Source organism: Dipodomys spectabilis, unplaced genomic scaffold, assembly GCF_019054845.1.
Source record: "Dipodomys spectabilis isolate Male_0828 unplaced genomic scaffold, ASM1905484v1 ptg000173l, whole genome shotgun sequence".
Classification (NCBI taxonomy): domain Eukaryota; kingdom Metazoa; phylum Chordata; class Mammalia; order Rodentia; family Heteromyidae; genus Dipodomys; species Dipodomys spectabilis.
Genome location: NW_024870850.1, coordinates 8,425,426 through 8,440,274, shown reverse-complemented (window position 1 = coordinate 8,440,274; position 14,849 = coordinate 8,425,426). Strand labels below are relative to the sequence as shown.

At 39.4% G+C, this 14,849-nt stretch overlaps 1 protein-coding gene across 1 annotated transcript in view; it reads right to left on the bottom strand.

Moving 5' to 3' along the window:
* The window catches only part of LOC122119602 (vomeronasal type-2 receptor 116-like), a 37,721-nt gene extending 31,245 nt beyond the window's left edge, over window positions 1–6,476 (bottom strand). Inside the window, exons 1-3 of the mRNA XM_042693611.1 lie at window positions 6,273–6,476; window positions 5,470–5,632; window positions 5,071–5,251 (exon numbers count right to left, since the gene is read on the bottom strand). Of these exons, the coding sequence (XP_042549545.1) occupies window positions 5,071–5,251; window positions 5,470–5,632; window positions 6,273–6,476 (548 nt within the window). The remainder of the gene's footprint in view (window positions 1–5,070; window positions 5,252–5,469; window positions 5,633–6,272) is intronic.
* Window positions 6,477–14,849: the final 8,373 nt, after the last annotated feature.

The following is a 14,849-nucleotide window of genomic DNA, read 5'->3' as shown; positions in this document are numbered from 1 at the left end:
TTCTGAATCTTGGTGGTTTCTGTGGTGATGCTTCCATCCTCATATCTGAGTTTGTTTATTTGGGTGTGTTCTTTTTCTGATAAGATTTCTCAGGGTCTGTCAATTTCTTTTTATTTGTTCAAGGATCGAACTCATTGTTTGTTGATTCCTTCTATGTTTTTCTTGGAATCTAATTAGTTTAATTTGATTTAGTTGTAATTATTTCTTCCTGTCTATTGGATTGGGGTTTATCTTGCTGCTCTTTCTCAAGGAAGTTCAGATGTCTCATTAAATTGTTGGTTTCAGATGTCTCCAATTTGTTGATGTAGGAAATCAGAGCTATAAACTTGCTTATGAGTACTTCTTTTGCTGTGTCCCAGAGGAACTATTTGTGTGTTCATTTTTGTTGAATATCATGAACATTTGACTTTCCTTTCTAATCTCTTCAATGATCCACTGGTGATTAAACAGTGTGTTGTTCAGCCTCCATGTGTTACAGGACCTTCTATGGTGGCTTTTGGTGTTGAGTTGTGATTTTATTCCCTTGTCTGAGAGCATGCAGGCCATAACTTCAATGTTTCTGAATTTGTACCAGTTTGTTTTGTGACCTAAAATGTGGTGTATTTTGGAAAATCTTCTGTGTGCTGCTGAGAAGAATGTATAATCTGATGCTGCATGGTGAAGTATTTGGTAGAAATCTGTTAAATCTAGTTGATCTATGCAGCTGTTTAGATTTGCGGATTCACTTTTGAGATTTGCTGAGTTGATCTAACTAGTGAGGATAGTGGTGTGTTAAAGACCTCAACACTTAATGCCTTTGTATCTATGTGAGATTTGAGAGAAAGTAGTGTTTCTTGGATAAATTAGGGTGCTCTGTTGTTTGGTGAATAGATATTTAGAATTGCTATATCCTCCTGAAGGAGAGATTCTTTAATTAGTATGTAGTGAACTACTTTTTCTCTTCTCACTAATTTTAATTTGAAGTCTATTTTATGTGATATTAGGATCCCTACTCCCACATGTTTATGGGGGCCTTTGCTTGGTAGATTTTATTCCAGCCTTTCACTTTCATAATATGTTTGTTTTAGTTGGGACAGTGTGACACCTGAAAGCAGTATATAGAAGGATCTTCCTTTTTAATCCAAGTAGGCAGTCTATGCTGCTTAATTGAAGAGTTAAGTCCATTAATGTTGAGACTTAGGACTGAGAGCTGTTTGGTGGTTCTGCCATGTTATCTACCTTCTTAGCAGCTGCGACAACTTGGTTCTTCACATAGTTCTTGGATTCTCAGTTTGGGTGCAGTTTCTTGGCCTTTATTGTGGTCTTGTTGGTTTTCTATGTGTAGGACATCTTTAAGTATCTTTTGTAGGGCTGGTTTGGTGGGGATCAATTGTCTCAGTTTTTCTTTGCTATGGAAGATTTTCATTTGACCTTCATTATGAAGGAGAGTTTAGCTGGGTACAGCATTCTTGGTTGATAGTTGTTTGTCTCTAGGGTGCGGTATACATCATTCTAGCCTCTTCTTGCTTCAATTGTCTCTGCTGAAAAATTTGAGGTGATTCTAATTGTTTTCCCTTTATATGTGATTGATCTTTTCACCTTGAAAGCTTTAAAAATCCTTTCCTTGAGCTGAATCGATCCTGTGCAGATTATAATGTGATGGTGGGATGTCCTGTTCAGGTCTGGTATATTTGGGGTTCTAAAAGCTTCTTGTATCTGAACAGGCCTATCTTTTTGCATGTTTGGGAAGTTCCCGGATGGGATCCTGTTAAATAAATTTCCTAGATCTTTAACTTCTGTCTCTAGTTGCTCCTCTACATCTATTATTCTCAGATTAAGACTTCTGATGGTGTCTACAAATATTGAATCAATCTATCATATTTCTTGAATTTGTCTTGGATAATTGTATGCTCTCTCTCTATAATATCTTGGCTGTCTCCAATCTCTGAGATTCCAACTTCTGCATGGTCTAACCTACTGTCAAGACTTTCTACTTGGTTTTTTAATTTTCTTACCTTCTAATTGTTTGGCTTTGATGGCTTCAAATTCCTTGTGGGAGCTTTGTTTTAGATATTGTATGAACTTCTTTACTTCCTTAATTTAGTGTTCAGTGTTTATTCTCAAATCACTTAGTTGATTCCTTCTGTCGGGCTCCATTTAGCATTCCCTTTGTGGTCTGTCTGGATTCCTTCAGCTGTCTGTTTATGGATTCCATGTATACCTCTATTGATCTTTGTCTATTCTCATCCTGCTCACACAATTCCTGTCTTACTCTTTGATTAGCTTCCTCATGCTCATACAATTCATGTATTTTTCTTTGACTGTTCTCAGCCTGCTCATGCAATTCCTGTCTTTCTCTTTGGTTGTTCTCAGCCTGCCATCCAATTCCTATAGTAATCTTTGATTAGCTTCCTTATGCTCATGAGATTTCTGTATTAATTTTTGGTTAACCTTATCATGCTCGTGAAGTTCCCATATTAATCTTTGGTTGCCCTCACCTTGCTTCCTATAATGGTCACACTGAATCCTCTACACATTTTCATACCTTTCATTCACCATGTTTACCAGTAGTGTTTGTAGAGCTTTTTGGGAACTCTCTTCTGGATTTTTCATTAAATGTTCTGTCACCTCATTATCATGAATGGGAGTTGAGATACCCGGACTTGCCATTTTTCTTGTCTTTCTCCGGCTTGTTCTGTCCATTTGGTAAGAAAGTAACACCAATTTTGTGCTAGAACACTATTTTAAGGCAAGCATCAACCAGAGTCCTGTAGTTACACATTAAAACGGCTGCCGATACAATCTAGTTCAACAGATACAATCTATTCATCATCAAACAACAATGGATTAATGGGCTTAGGACATCAAAGAAAGATTCAGATGACCAGACCTTAATAGGTTTAGGGAGAATTGTGAGGAAAAATAGGATTAGAAGAATATGGTGAGGTAAAAGGAAAGAGTAAATTTTACCAAATCCTAATCTCAGAGAGGGAATGGATAGGACTTAATGAAAGGAGAGAGAGAAAAAAAGAAATAAGAAAAACAAAAATTTAAATATTGAAATACTTAAAATTATGGAAGAATAAAGAAATGATATTGTTGAAGAAAGGGATAGGATGAGAGGAGGAGAGAGATGAGAAGGAAAAATGAAAAAATAAAAATTTGAAAAATGGAACACCTAAATATTTTATAATTCTAAAGGAATAATACAAGTATTAAAGAAGTTAAGCCTAAGAGATTGTAAATTGATTAGTAAATTCCTGGATTAATTCTGTACACAATGAGGAATAAGGTCTAAGAATAGATGACAGCTATATATTGGGGAATCAGCAGACTAGCAATTAATCACTCAAAACAAGAAAGGAAAAAGGGCTAAATGGTTAAAAGAGATTTCACACACACACCTGAAATAAAAATTATGAAAGAAAAAAATGATAAAAAAACAAACTTTTTCGAAAATTAAAAAAATTAAGTAGAAAAAAGAGTTGTTTGATTTTTTTTTTTGGTGGAGGGGGAGATCTTTTATTTCCCCTCTGTCTGTAACCAGTCTCTTGGTGGAGTCTCTGGTTGGCTTGTGGTGTTTGGTTTTCCTGTGGCTTGATTGGTTTCTTAAGCTTGTTAGAGCAAGCAGAAAGAAGGTGTTCCTCCCCCAGGACTTTGTGATCCTCCTCCCAGTGTAGTTGAGTGGGAGGGAGTTCTGCTTTGAGTATCAGAAAAGCTGGAGATGTCTGTTTCCTCTAACTTGGAGTTGCTGTGCTGAGGCTAGGTTCTGGGTAGGGTTGAGGCCTACAGCAATCAGTAGCTTTTCCCTGAGGGGCTAGCTCCTAAGACACTCTTAAAGCCCAGCCTGGAGCCATTCTCAAGGTTTATGTTTACTGAGTTTTAATTCTTTGTGTTTTACCCCTTCTGCTGACTAGGCTGCAGTGGGAGGGGCAGCCTCTGCCTCTGTTTATCCAGTGAAGAAAGTCACTTCTCCCGAAGTGGAGCTTCCCCTCTCTGAATGGAGCTGAACCTGGCAAGTCAGGTCAGGTTCTTGTGACCTGTTGAATGGCTCCTATGGTTTTCTTTCAAGGCCTGAGTTGGAGCTAGCTTCTCTGGCAGGGCATTTGTCAGTAACAAAGATGGAGATATTATCCGGTGGTGGGGGAGGGCCTACCTTCCCACTGCTGCTCCATTAGAAGGATTGAGGTTATCTTGCTTCTACTCATGCCAGACTCTGTTCCTGGGCTGTCTCTGGTCTGCGAATAGCAGGATGAAAATTTCTGCCCTTGTCAGTTCTTACTGTTGGTGAATAGGATCTGCTCACACACCGTGTCTGGTACCTTTGTCCTGGATCGTCTCTGTTGATATGGTGGCAGTGGTAACTGCCGCCACCATTGCCACCGCTACCCCTGATGTGCCTACTGTCAAGTGATCAGATCTGTCTTCTTGATCAAGCTACCTGGATTTTTCCTCTCTGACCAAACTCTCTGTACTGTGATGGCACACTTGGTATGATTCTCCAGCCTAGGACTGTTCACTGGAACAACACTAAAACTGCTTTCAATGAAAGACCTTCTTCAGCCTCCAGCTTCTCCTCAGCCATCTTACTCCAGAGTGATATTTTGGATTTAGACTATTGAAAAGTTGAGAGCTTATATCACACAAAGTGAGCATGAGGACAGGAGACATAGCACTTCCTTATCACAGATGCTGTGTTCTTCAAGTCATATCATGGAGAGAATGGCAGGGCGAGTTTATCTTGTATTTTCCCTAAAGGAGGCAGACTACCTAATTCCATCAGCTATGAAAGATTCTAGAAAGTCACTATGCCTGGAACATATCACCTAACATAAAAGTCATTACTTGTGAGGACAGAAATGCCCCTGGTGGCTCATGGTGTGCTGGTGGCTCTTCTATGTGATGAAGAAGCACCTCGTGGAGGGCGTGGGCCACGGCATACATGGTGGTGTAGATATTGAAACTTTCTTGTGACACGACCATATCAAAAGTGTGTCCCTGCACCAAGCCACAGTGGCATTGGATGAAGACTGCCCCAATTTTCTATAATCAGACTTAATCAGTATGCACTGAACAGCCCAAATCCATAACCTAGGAAGAGAAATATCTCCTGAGTCCTTGGAATAGTTATCTCTTGGGTCAAAATTGGTGAACCCAGAAATGTCTGTATGGTGGTGAGAGAAGATGAGAGTTGCGTGGAAGGAGTCTAGCAGGAAGTATCTTTTGCTAAGGGTCATGTCATCATAGGGTGAATTCATGACCCAGACTTTCCCTGTAATTAAAAAATCCCCAATTTAAGAATAAAGCTTAGTAGCAATTCAATTTCTCTGTAAATGATTATCACATTGGTTGAGCATTCCATGATCTGGCGATGTCTTGGTTGATCAGTTGATAAATCTGATGGGCTGTTTGTCAGGATCATATTCGCAAAGGTAAGACAGACTACATTCTTGTCCATCTCCTCTCTCAATTCTGAGAGGAACCACACACCATAGTTGTCTTTGGTTATGAGCAGTCCCACCCAGGTCCAGCCAAATTGAAGTATCAAGGAGACTATGGCCAGGGCTAGAGCTGAGTCCTTGGCAGCTATCTGATTGACAGCACCAAACTGTCCATGGTCACTCAGGAGAGGATCAAAAGACCCATAGGTTAACTAAAGGGGGAAAAATAATCACAACAGCAGGAAGAGGATGGTCATTGTCAGGGTCACAGTCCTGATGAGCAGCCAACAACCGCTTGCAGTGGTGGGAGTGAAGGTTTGCTTATCCCACTTGTTTTTTTGTCAGTTGTGGGGCTTGAACTCTGGGCCTGGGCACTGTCCTTCACCTCTTAAGCTCAAGGCAAGCGCTCTACCACTTGAGCTTCAGCACCATGTCCAGTTTTCTAGTTGTTTCTTGGAGATATGGGTCTCACTGTCTTTCCTGCCCTGGCTGGCTTTGAACCGCGATCCTCAGATTTCAGCCTCCTGAGTAGCTAGGATTACAGGCATGAGCCACCAGTGCCTGGCTTGCTTAATCCACTTGTAATATCACCTCTCATGCTCCAAGATTTTTGTAAAATTGTATGGATCAGGATCAGAGCCTGGGCTCACTCTTTGCTCTCTTATAAAGTCTCCTTTTATCTCTTCCAACAAACATAATGTGGATGCCCCATCCAATGTGGGGATTTTTTCCTTTGAGGCCGTTCAGTATGTGAGGCTCATAATACCACCTCTTTTTTCCACTTCTTCAAACTATTGAGGACAGGTTCAAGGTGGACTTAGCTTCACATCTGCCCTCCCCTTCCATACTCACCTGTGGAAGCTTGTAGAGGTCCAGAAGTGTCAAGATTGGGTCAGATGTGCTTGAAGTTCTTGTGAGTACTGCTAAATCTTTGCTGTCTCTCCTGCAGGTGCAATTAGGACGATTTTTATTTTTCCCAGACAGCAAGGTTAATGGATTCTCTAACACACCAGTTTCTACATAATGTGAAATATAGATCTCAAACCCTAGTGTCATGTTGGGTAGCAGATTGGGATTGTGTTGATTTCCTCAACTGTGAGGGTCAGAGACAGAACTAATTGGCATTTCCTTAGTTGAACCTGCACAGAGGCCACAGAGATTCAGGTATGTAAACATGTATTACAAAGGATTAAGTTGAAATCTCAATACTTTGTTGAATTGAATGGTTTTCTGTACACACAGTAATATGTTTGGAGCCTGTCTTCAAAGAGGATGGAATTAGAATTTGGATCATTAGGAAGATAATGAGAATTTGGAGAGTTCCTGAACCAGAATTTGAATAAAGAACACTAGATTGCTGTTCTGAGATAGAGAGGGAGTGAGCTGGCTTCTCCTGTCTGTCATTTGTGGATACATGAGAAGCACTTATATCTAGGCCATAGAGCTTCTCTAGTTCCCACACCAAGTTATTGGTTACCTTGAAGTAGGTCTGTGTATGAAATATATGAAGATTAGGTCTGTATCTGAAGTAAATGGAATGTTTGAGATACTAGTTGGCAAAAACAGCAATTAGAGCCGGATGCCTATGGCTAACACTTGTAATTCTAGGTACTCAGGAGGCTGCGATCTAGGGATCATGGTTCAAAGTCAGCTGGAGCAGAAAAGCCCATGAGACTCTAATGTCCAAGAAACCACTAGAGAACCGTAAGTGGCGCTGTGGGTCAAGTGGTAAAGAGCTTGCCTTGAGCTGAAGAGCACAGGGACAGTGCCCAGGACCAGAGTTTATGCCCCACTACTGACAATAATAATAATAATAATATCATCATTATCATCATCACCAATAAGGACATTATCTGAGGAAAAAGACAGTCTCCCGGAACAAAATATCTGTCCTGGTGTGGAGGGATCCTGGGGATAAGTGGTCATCCCGATGCCAGTGGAAAACTGCATCCATAAGAGGGATGGTGTCAGATCCTAAAGGGAGTCACTTTGTGCTTGTCCTTTCAAAACTAAGCACAGCTGGGAGGTCAAAAGAAAATAGTTGAAAAGTATGTCTATTTGATGCCCATATCTGTTTACCTTCTAACTGGGCAGGAATTTATATGTATTACCTATTATTTTTATGTAAGGTAAGTTTTTGTTTTTAAGGCTATGGTTGTGAAATTGGGGATAGCTTAAAAGTATCCAGAAGGGCAGACTCTACTCTTTGCTCAAGGCTATGTTTGTAGTAAATTTTTGATATGGAAGCAGATACATATATTCAGCCAGTCTGATAAAGAGGGTAAGGCTGGGGTGTTAGTAAATCAAAAGCCTCTTCTCACAAGCCCAAAATAGGATATCTGGTCATTTGGCTCTAATAGAGCTCAAACACAGACGTAAAGCAGTGTTCATATACATTCTAAATATTCTTTCTTGGTATTGTAAAACCCCAATTAATCATGGATCTAAGATCTTGTCCCCATTGAAAGATGTCTGGGAAGCTTCACAGAAAGCTGATATGCACTGTAATGGTCACCACAGTTGAGGTTCTCCAGTCAACCAGGGACATGCTTTTGCACACCAGAGTGCTAAGCAGGCTGTAGTGCTCTGCTCTAGGAAAATGGCTTGACTACCAGCACAACTATGTTTATAGAAGCATTATTCAGCACAGCTAAGATATAGAACCTATCCAGATGCCCCTCAGTAGATGAATGGATCAAGAAAATGTGACACACACACACACACACACACACACACACACGCACACACTGGAATTCTATGCCTCCATCAGGAAGAATGAAGCTGCCCAATTTTCTAGAAAATGGAAAGAACTGGAAAAAATCATATTAAGTAATGTATGCCAGACCCAAAGAAATATAGGTCCCATGGTTTCCCTTAATTGTAATTTTGGTATATGTCTAGGCTAATCTTATCAGATGATCTGAAAAGCTCAAAAGTTATGTACATATGACCATATAAAATGATGCTCAGCAAAATGAACCCCAATGTACAGACACATGAGGTTTTTCTTTGTTGTTGTTTTTAATGTACTATGTGATTTTTTTGTTTCTTATGTATGTTCTTTCTCCTATGGCATATCCCTGTTGTCACTGTATTTGATTTAGGTACCTTGAATCTTGTATATACATTTATCTAATTTGGGGAGGGGAAGTGGGAATAACAAAATTCTGAAAGAAGGACACAGGATGATCCATTGCAACAATGATATTCACAAGACACTATGTTGGAAATGCTCTTTATGTATTTGGGGGAGAGAGGAGTGAGAGAGGTGGGAGAGGGAAGGGATGGTAGGAGAAAAACAAAGGAGGGGTAACAATGTTGGACTAGAAATGTACTCATTACCTTACTGATGTTTCTGTAACCCCTCTGTACAGCATCTTTACAATAAAATAAAAAGATTTAACCACCACCCAAGAATGGCTTGGATCCCTTCTATGCTCAAATTTCTTCAGATCAACTTTTACCTAAATGGAAGTAACCCTGTTCAGTTCTTCTCAGTATTCCCACAGCTGTGAAATTGTCTGTTGTTAACTCTTGGATACACATTTCTAGAATAAAAACTTTATATCTTTATCCCCAATCTCAGGTTTCAGGTTCATGTAGACACGAGGTCTCACAGGACTTCTCTACCTGTAAACCTCTAAAAGACTTGAGATTCCTCTTCAAGATTAATAAAAGGAGAGTTAACCACATTGCCTGAATGTTGTGATCAAGTTTCCAATTTTAAATTTCTGTGGACTCAATTATAAATAGCATTCTTTAGTCTCAGAACAATTGTTAAAGCTCCTTCATTAAGCTTAGGATGTATAAGAAGTCACCTTTTCTAATGACTATTTCCTGGGCTGAATTGGAAAGTAACCCATTTTGACAGTGGGCCCAATTTTATATAAGGGAGGTTATTTCTGGCTAACTTCCACTCTTGGGCAATTGAGCTCAAAGACTTCTCTCTTCTGGAAATAGCACTGTCATACTTATAGTCAATGGGATGGGAAAACCTCTCCTGCAGAACAGGAAGATGTTAGCTATCACTCCTGCAGCCTAAGGAGGAACCTGCAGAACTGTAAAGGTTAAATGCTGTGTGTATATTCCAGACAACTCAAATATCTCCCCAGCCCCTCTGGTTCTACACACTCAAAATGATACTAAGTCTGACTCTGCTCTTAGTTTTAACAAATGCCTTGCTTAATGGTTCTCTGGAACGACTTGTGGGGAAATTTGTTATTTATATTTATGGCATTAATAGGTGGGGGTGTATTGATCTACTGCACCTTATATAGCTTCTGAGGGTTATTATGATTCAGAATTTCTTGTTTGACTTCCTTTCCAGTTTTTTGTTAAAGAATGCTCCTAATGTTGTCCCAAACTGACAATTGAACAACAGAACTTCCCATGTCACCCATTGATAAGATAGGACAAGACTTGAACTGTCAATGTCCCTGCTCAGCCTGATGCAGTGACAGAAACAGATCTTCACCAATCAATGTCCTTTAAGATTAAGGGACCAAAATCATTTGAGGGGAGTGAGGCAGGATAACCTCGGAAAACTGTGGCAGGGTAAATGATTGACAGTAATTAAAACGCTAGTTGCTAATACAGAAGATTTTTGCCCATCTACATCTTTTATGATTAAGGGAACAAAGTCATTTCAGAGGAAAATGAAAGATAATCCAGGGAAAATGAGGCATGGGTAATGGTTGCCAGACATGACCAAAAACCCCTCAAGCTTAAAGGTAATCCATCCAATTCCCTTAATATTAAAGTAAGAAAGTCATTTTAGGGGAAAATGAGGCAGGAGAAATTGAGGAAACATGGTACATAGAAATACAGAAGCACTATCTTTGCTTCAAAGAGAGACAGCAGGGTGCATTCCTTCCTGTGAGGTGCATATCTTACCCCAAGAATTAATATTTGTCTGGCAGGAAATATTTCTTCCTGAGAAAATGCTCCCCCAAACTTAAGCAACATGACTCCTTTTTTCTTTTCTTTTTTTTATTTTAATGGCTTCCTTTCTTTTTCTTTTCTTTCTTTTTGGTGAAAATATCATACAGAGGGCTTACAATTACATAGGTAAGATAATGAGTACATTTTGTACCAAGAATTGTAGCCTCCTGCTTTGTTTCCCCTACCCATCCCTTCCCATGTCCCACCTCCCCCCTGTCCCCACCCCTCCCCTGGCAAATTTGTAAAGTTCGTTTTTCTTTTCTTTTTTTTTTATTGTGAAATAATGTCTAGAGGGTTTACAATTACCTGGGCAAGATAATGAGTACATTTCTTTTCAAGCATTGTAGCCTCCTTTGTTTCCCCTCCCCATCCCTTGCCATCTTCCCCCGGTCCCTAACCCAACCCTACTCCCCCGCCATTAAAGTTGTAAAGTTAGTTTTTGACATAGCGACATGTGCATCTCATTGTTGCAATGGGTCCACCTGTATCCCAATTTAAATGATTTGTTTTTTCCCTTCCCCTCCACAAATTATACAAACATGAAATACAGTGAAAGCAGGGGTTATACTGTAGGGGAGGGACATACAAAGCTACAAAGAAATAATCTTATAAATATGTAAGAAACAATTGCATGAAAGCAAAAACATTTGAATACTTATCTTCGGGTTCATTTCACCTAACATAAAGTTGTCTGCCCTTTCCGCTTTTCTCAGACATATACTAGTTATTGCACATAAGGGAAACCATGGGACCTATGTTTCTTTGGGCCTGGCTTACTTCACTTAATATAATTTTTACCAAGTCTTTCCATTTCCTAACAAATGGGGCAATGTTATTCTTTCTGATGGAGGCATAGAATTCCATTGTGTATATATACCACATTTTCTTGTTCCATTCTTCAACTGAGGGGCATGTAGGTTGGTTCCATGTCTTTGCTATGGTAAATAATGCTGCATTAAACATTGTTGTACTGGTAACTTTAGTATGGTATTGTTTGTGATCATTTGGGTAAATGACCCAAAGTGTGATTGCTGGGTCATAAGGGAGCTCTATGTGGAGTCTTTTGAGGAACCTCCATACTACTTTCCAATGGTTGAACAAGATTACACTCCCACCAACAATGCAGTAAGGTTCCCTTCTGTTCACAATCCCTCCAGCATCTGTTGTTATTAGAATTCTTGATTTTTGTCATTCTAACTGGGGTGAGGTGGTATCTCAATGTTGTTTTGTTTTGCATTTCTTTTATGGCTAGAGAGGGTGAGCATTTCTTCATGTATCTATTGGCCATCCTTCTTTCCTCTGCAGAGAAGTTTCTCTTTAAGTCTTTAGCCCACTTATTTATTGGGCAGTTGTTTCTTTGAGGATTTGTTGTTGGGGGATTTAATTTTTTGAGTTCCAGTTATACTTTTTATATGAGACCTTTGTCTGTTGTGTGGCTAGTGAAGATCCTCTCCCAATCTGTTGGCTTTCTATTGATCTTGGTAGCTTTGCCATCCTTTGCCATACAGAAGCTCTACAATTTCATGCAATCCCATTTGTCCAACCTTTCTTTGATTTGTTGTGTTTCTGGGTTTCTATTACGAAAATTTCGGTCTGTGCCAAGCAGACCTTGGGTTTCTCATATTCCATCCTGTAATATTTTCAGAGTGTCTGCTGTGACTCCGAGGTCTTTGATCCATTTGGAGTTGATTCTGGTGCAGGGTGACATATAAGGATTTACCTTCAGTTTTCTATGTGTAGTTTACCAATTTTGCTATGACCATTTACTGAAGAGGCTGTCTTTCTTCCCTTCTATTTTTTTTTTTTAGCTCCCTTATTGAAGATTAGATCGCTATAAGTCTGTAGGTTCATTTCTTGGTTTTCAATTCTATTCCATTGGTCCTGAGGTCTGTTCTTGTGAACGTACCAAGCTGTTTTGATTACTATGGCTTTGTAGTAGAGTTTGAAATTTGGCATTAATATTCCTCCAGCACAGTTCATTCTGTTAAGGACTGTGTTTGCTATTTGGGGTCTTTTATTGTTCCATATGAATGTTTGGATTGCCTCTTCTATTTCCTTGAAGAATGAGGTTGGAATATTTATAGGTATCACATTGAATTTGTAGATAGCTTTGGGAAGTATTGATTTTTTTCTTTTTTGGGGGGAGAAAGGTCCAGTTTGGGGAAATGGACTCTGGGCCTGGGCGCTGTCCCTCAGCTCTTCAGCTCAAGGCTAGTGCTCTACCACTTGAGCCACAGCACCACTTCCGGCTTTTTTCTTTTTGCTTATGTGGTGCTGAGGGGTCGAACCCAGGGCCCCATGGATGCAAGGCAAGCGCTCTACGACTGAGCCACCTTCCCAGCCCCAGTATTTCCATTTTCAGATGTTGATCCTTCCAATCCAGGAACACGGAAGGTGTTTCCACTTTCTAAATTCTGTTTTGATTTCCTTTTTCAGATTTTTAAAGTTTTCATCATAGAGATCCTTCACTTCTTTGGTGAATTCCTAGTTATTTTATTTTTTTGTGGGGCTATTACAAATGAGTTGCTTTCCTGATTTCAGCCATGCTTTTCTGACTGTTGGCATACAGAAAAGCCATTGATTTTTGAGGGTTAATTTTATACCCTGCTACTATCCAATGTTTAAAGTCAGCTCAAATAAATTAGGATTGGAGTCGTTAGATTCTTTTTTTTTATTGTGAAAATACTGTACAGATGGGCAAGATAATTAGTACATTTCTTATCTAACATTGTAGCCTCCTCCTTTGTTTCCCCTTCCCATCCCTTCACCTACCCCATGCCCCCTCTACCAAATCTCTCCCCACCCCTCATGGGATTCTTTAAATAGAAGATAATTTCATCTCCAAAGAGGGAGAGTTTTACTTCATCTTTCCCTATTTGGATCCCTTGTATGTTTGCATCTTGTCTTATTGCTGTAGCTAGGCATTCTAATATTCAATTGAAGAGCAGTGGAGAGTGGACATCTTTGTCTCATTCCTGAATTAAGAGAAAATGGCTTTAGTTTTTCACCATTAATTATAATGCTGGCTGTAGGTTGGTCATATATAGCCTTTATTGTAGTGAGGAATGTTCCCTGGATTCCTAGATTTTCCAGAGCCTTCATCATAAATGGGTGTTGGATCTTATCAAATGCTTTTTCTGCATCTATTGAGATAACCATGTGGATCTTATCCTTGCTCTTGTTGAGATTCCCAATGCTCTTCCTCTGTTTTTTCCCTACAGTATAGACTTTCCTGTTTTTTCTTGTGTTTTTTTATTTTATTTTTGAGCTTGTTCTGGGGCTTGAACTGGGGGCTGGGGTCTGTTCCTGAATTTCTCTGCTCAATACATTCTAACACTTGAACCACAGCTCTACTTTCTTTCCTGTGTATATTGATTCTTCACATTCATATTTTCCAAGTCTTTCCATTTCTTAACAAACAGGGCAATGACATTCGTTCTAATGGAGGCACAGAATTCCATTGTATATATATAATTATTTGTATGTTTATAGTTTAGACTTAAATTCCCAAAACTAGCAAAATCTGTCATACTGTTATATATATAAAACATATTGTTTGTAATAGATATGCAAAGATACAAAATCTCTACTTCAATTTAATTATTCTTCAGTTTGTTCTAATTTCATTCTCCCCTTCAGCATTACAGTGTTAAATCAATCTTTCTAAAGCATTGCTTTGATTTTTGTTATCACCTGATTTTGAAAAGGTAATGATTTTCTACCACCTGAACTTTTCTTTCTTCAGATCTACAGCTTTTCCTCCAGCTTTTTCCTTGCTGTGGTTTGAATGTGTCTTCCCCAATATGACAGTATTAAGAGGTGAGGCCTTTCCAATTTGATTAGGAAATGGAGGGACAAAGTGAACAAATGCAGCAGTAGTGGCAAAGGAACTATATAACTTGTGTGTGGTAAAAGAGGGAGAAACTGGGAAAGAGCAAGGAGAGAGGTGACATTGTCCAAAAAGAAATGTATTTTTACCTGACTTATGTAACTGTAACCCCCCGTATATCCCCTTTATAATAACCATACACATTTTTTAAGTTGACCAAAAGTTATAAATACCTTTTTAGAATTAGTATCAAAGTAAATACCAAACATTCCACTCACCTTCTTAAGCTCTTGCTTCTTGGGGCTACAGAGCCTTGAAAGACTTGGCTCAGTTGTGCCAGATGTTAGTCACACCTAGGGTTCATTATTTCTCATCAGGGATGAGCTATACCTCCCTGCAGAATTCAGGACCTCCTCAATTACCACCTGTCTCTGCCGAACTAAGATCATCTGGCCCTTCTTGGTCTTCTTTAGCTTCTTTCGCCTCTGGATTCCCATTTTTTCCCTTATAGACTTTCCCTTGCACTCTGTCACTAAACGGGCCCTTTTCATTCAGCATGATTGCCAGTAGTGTTTCTAGAGTATTTTGAGAACTATCCTCTAGGTTTTTCATTGAATACTCTGCTGCCAATTCCAAGTGGGATAGAACAAGCCATAGAA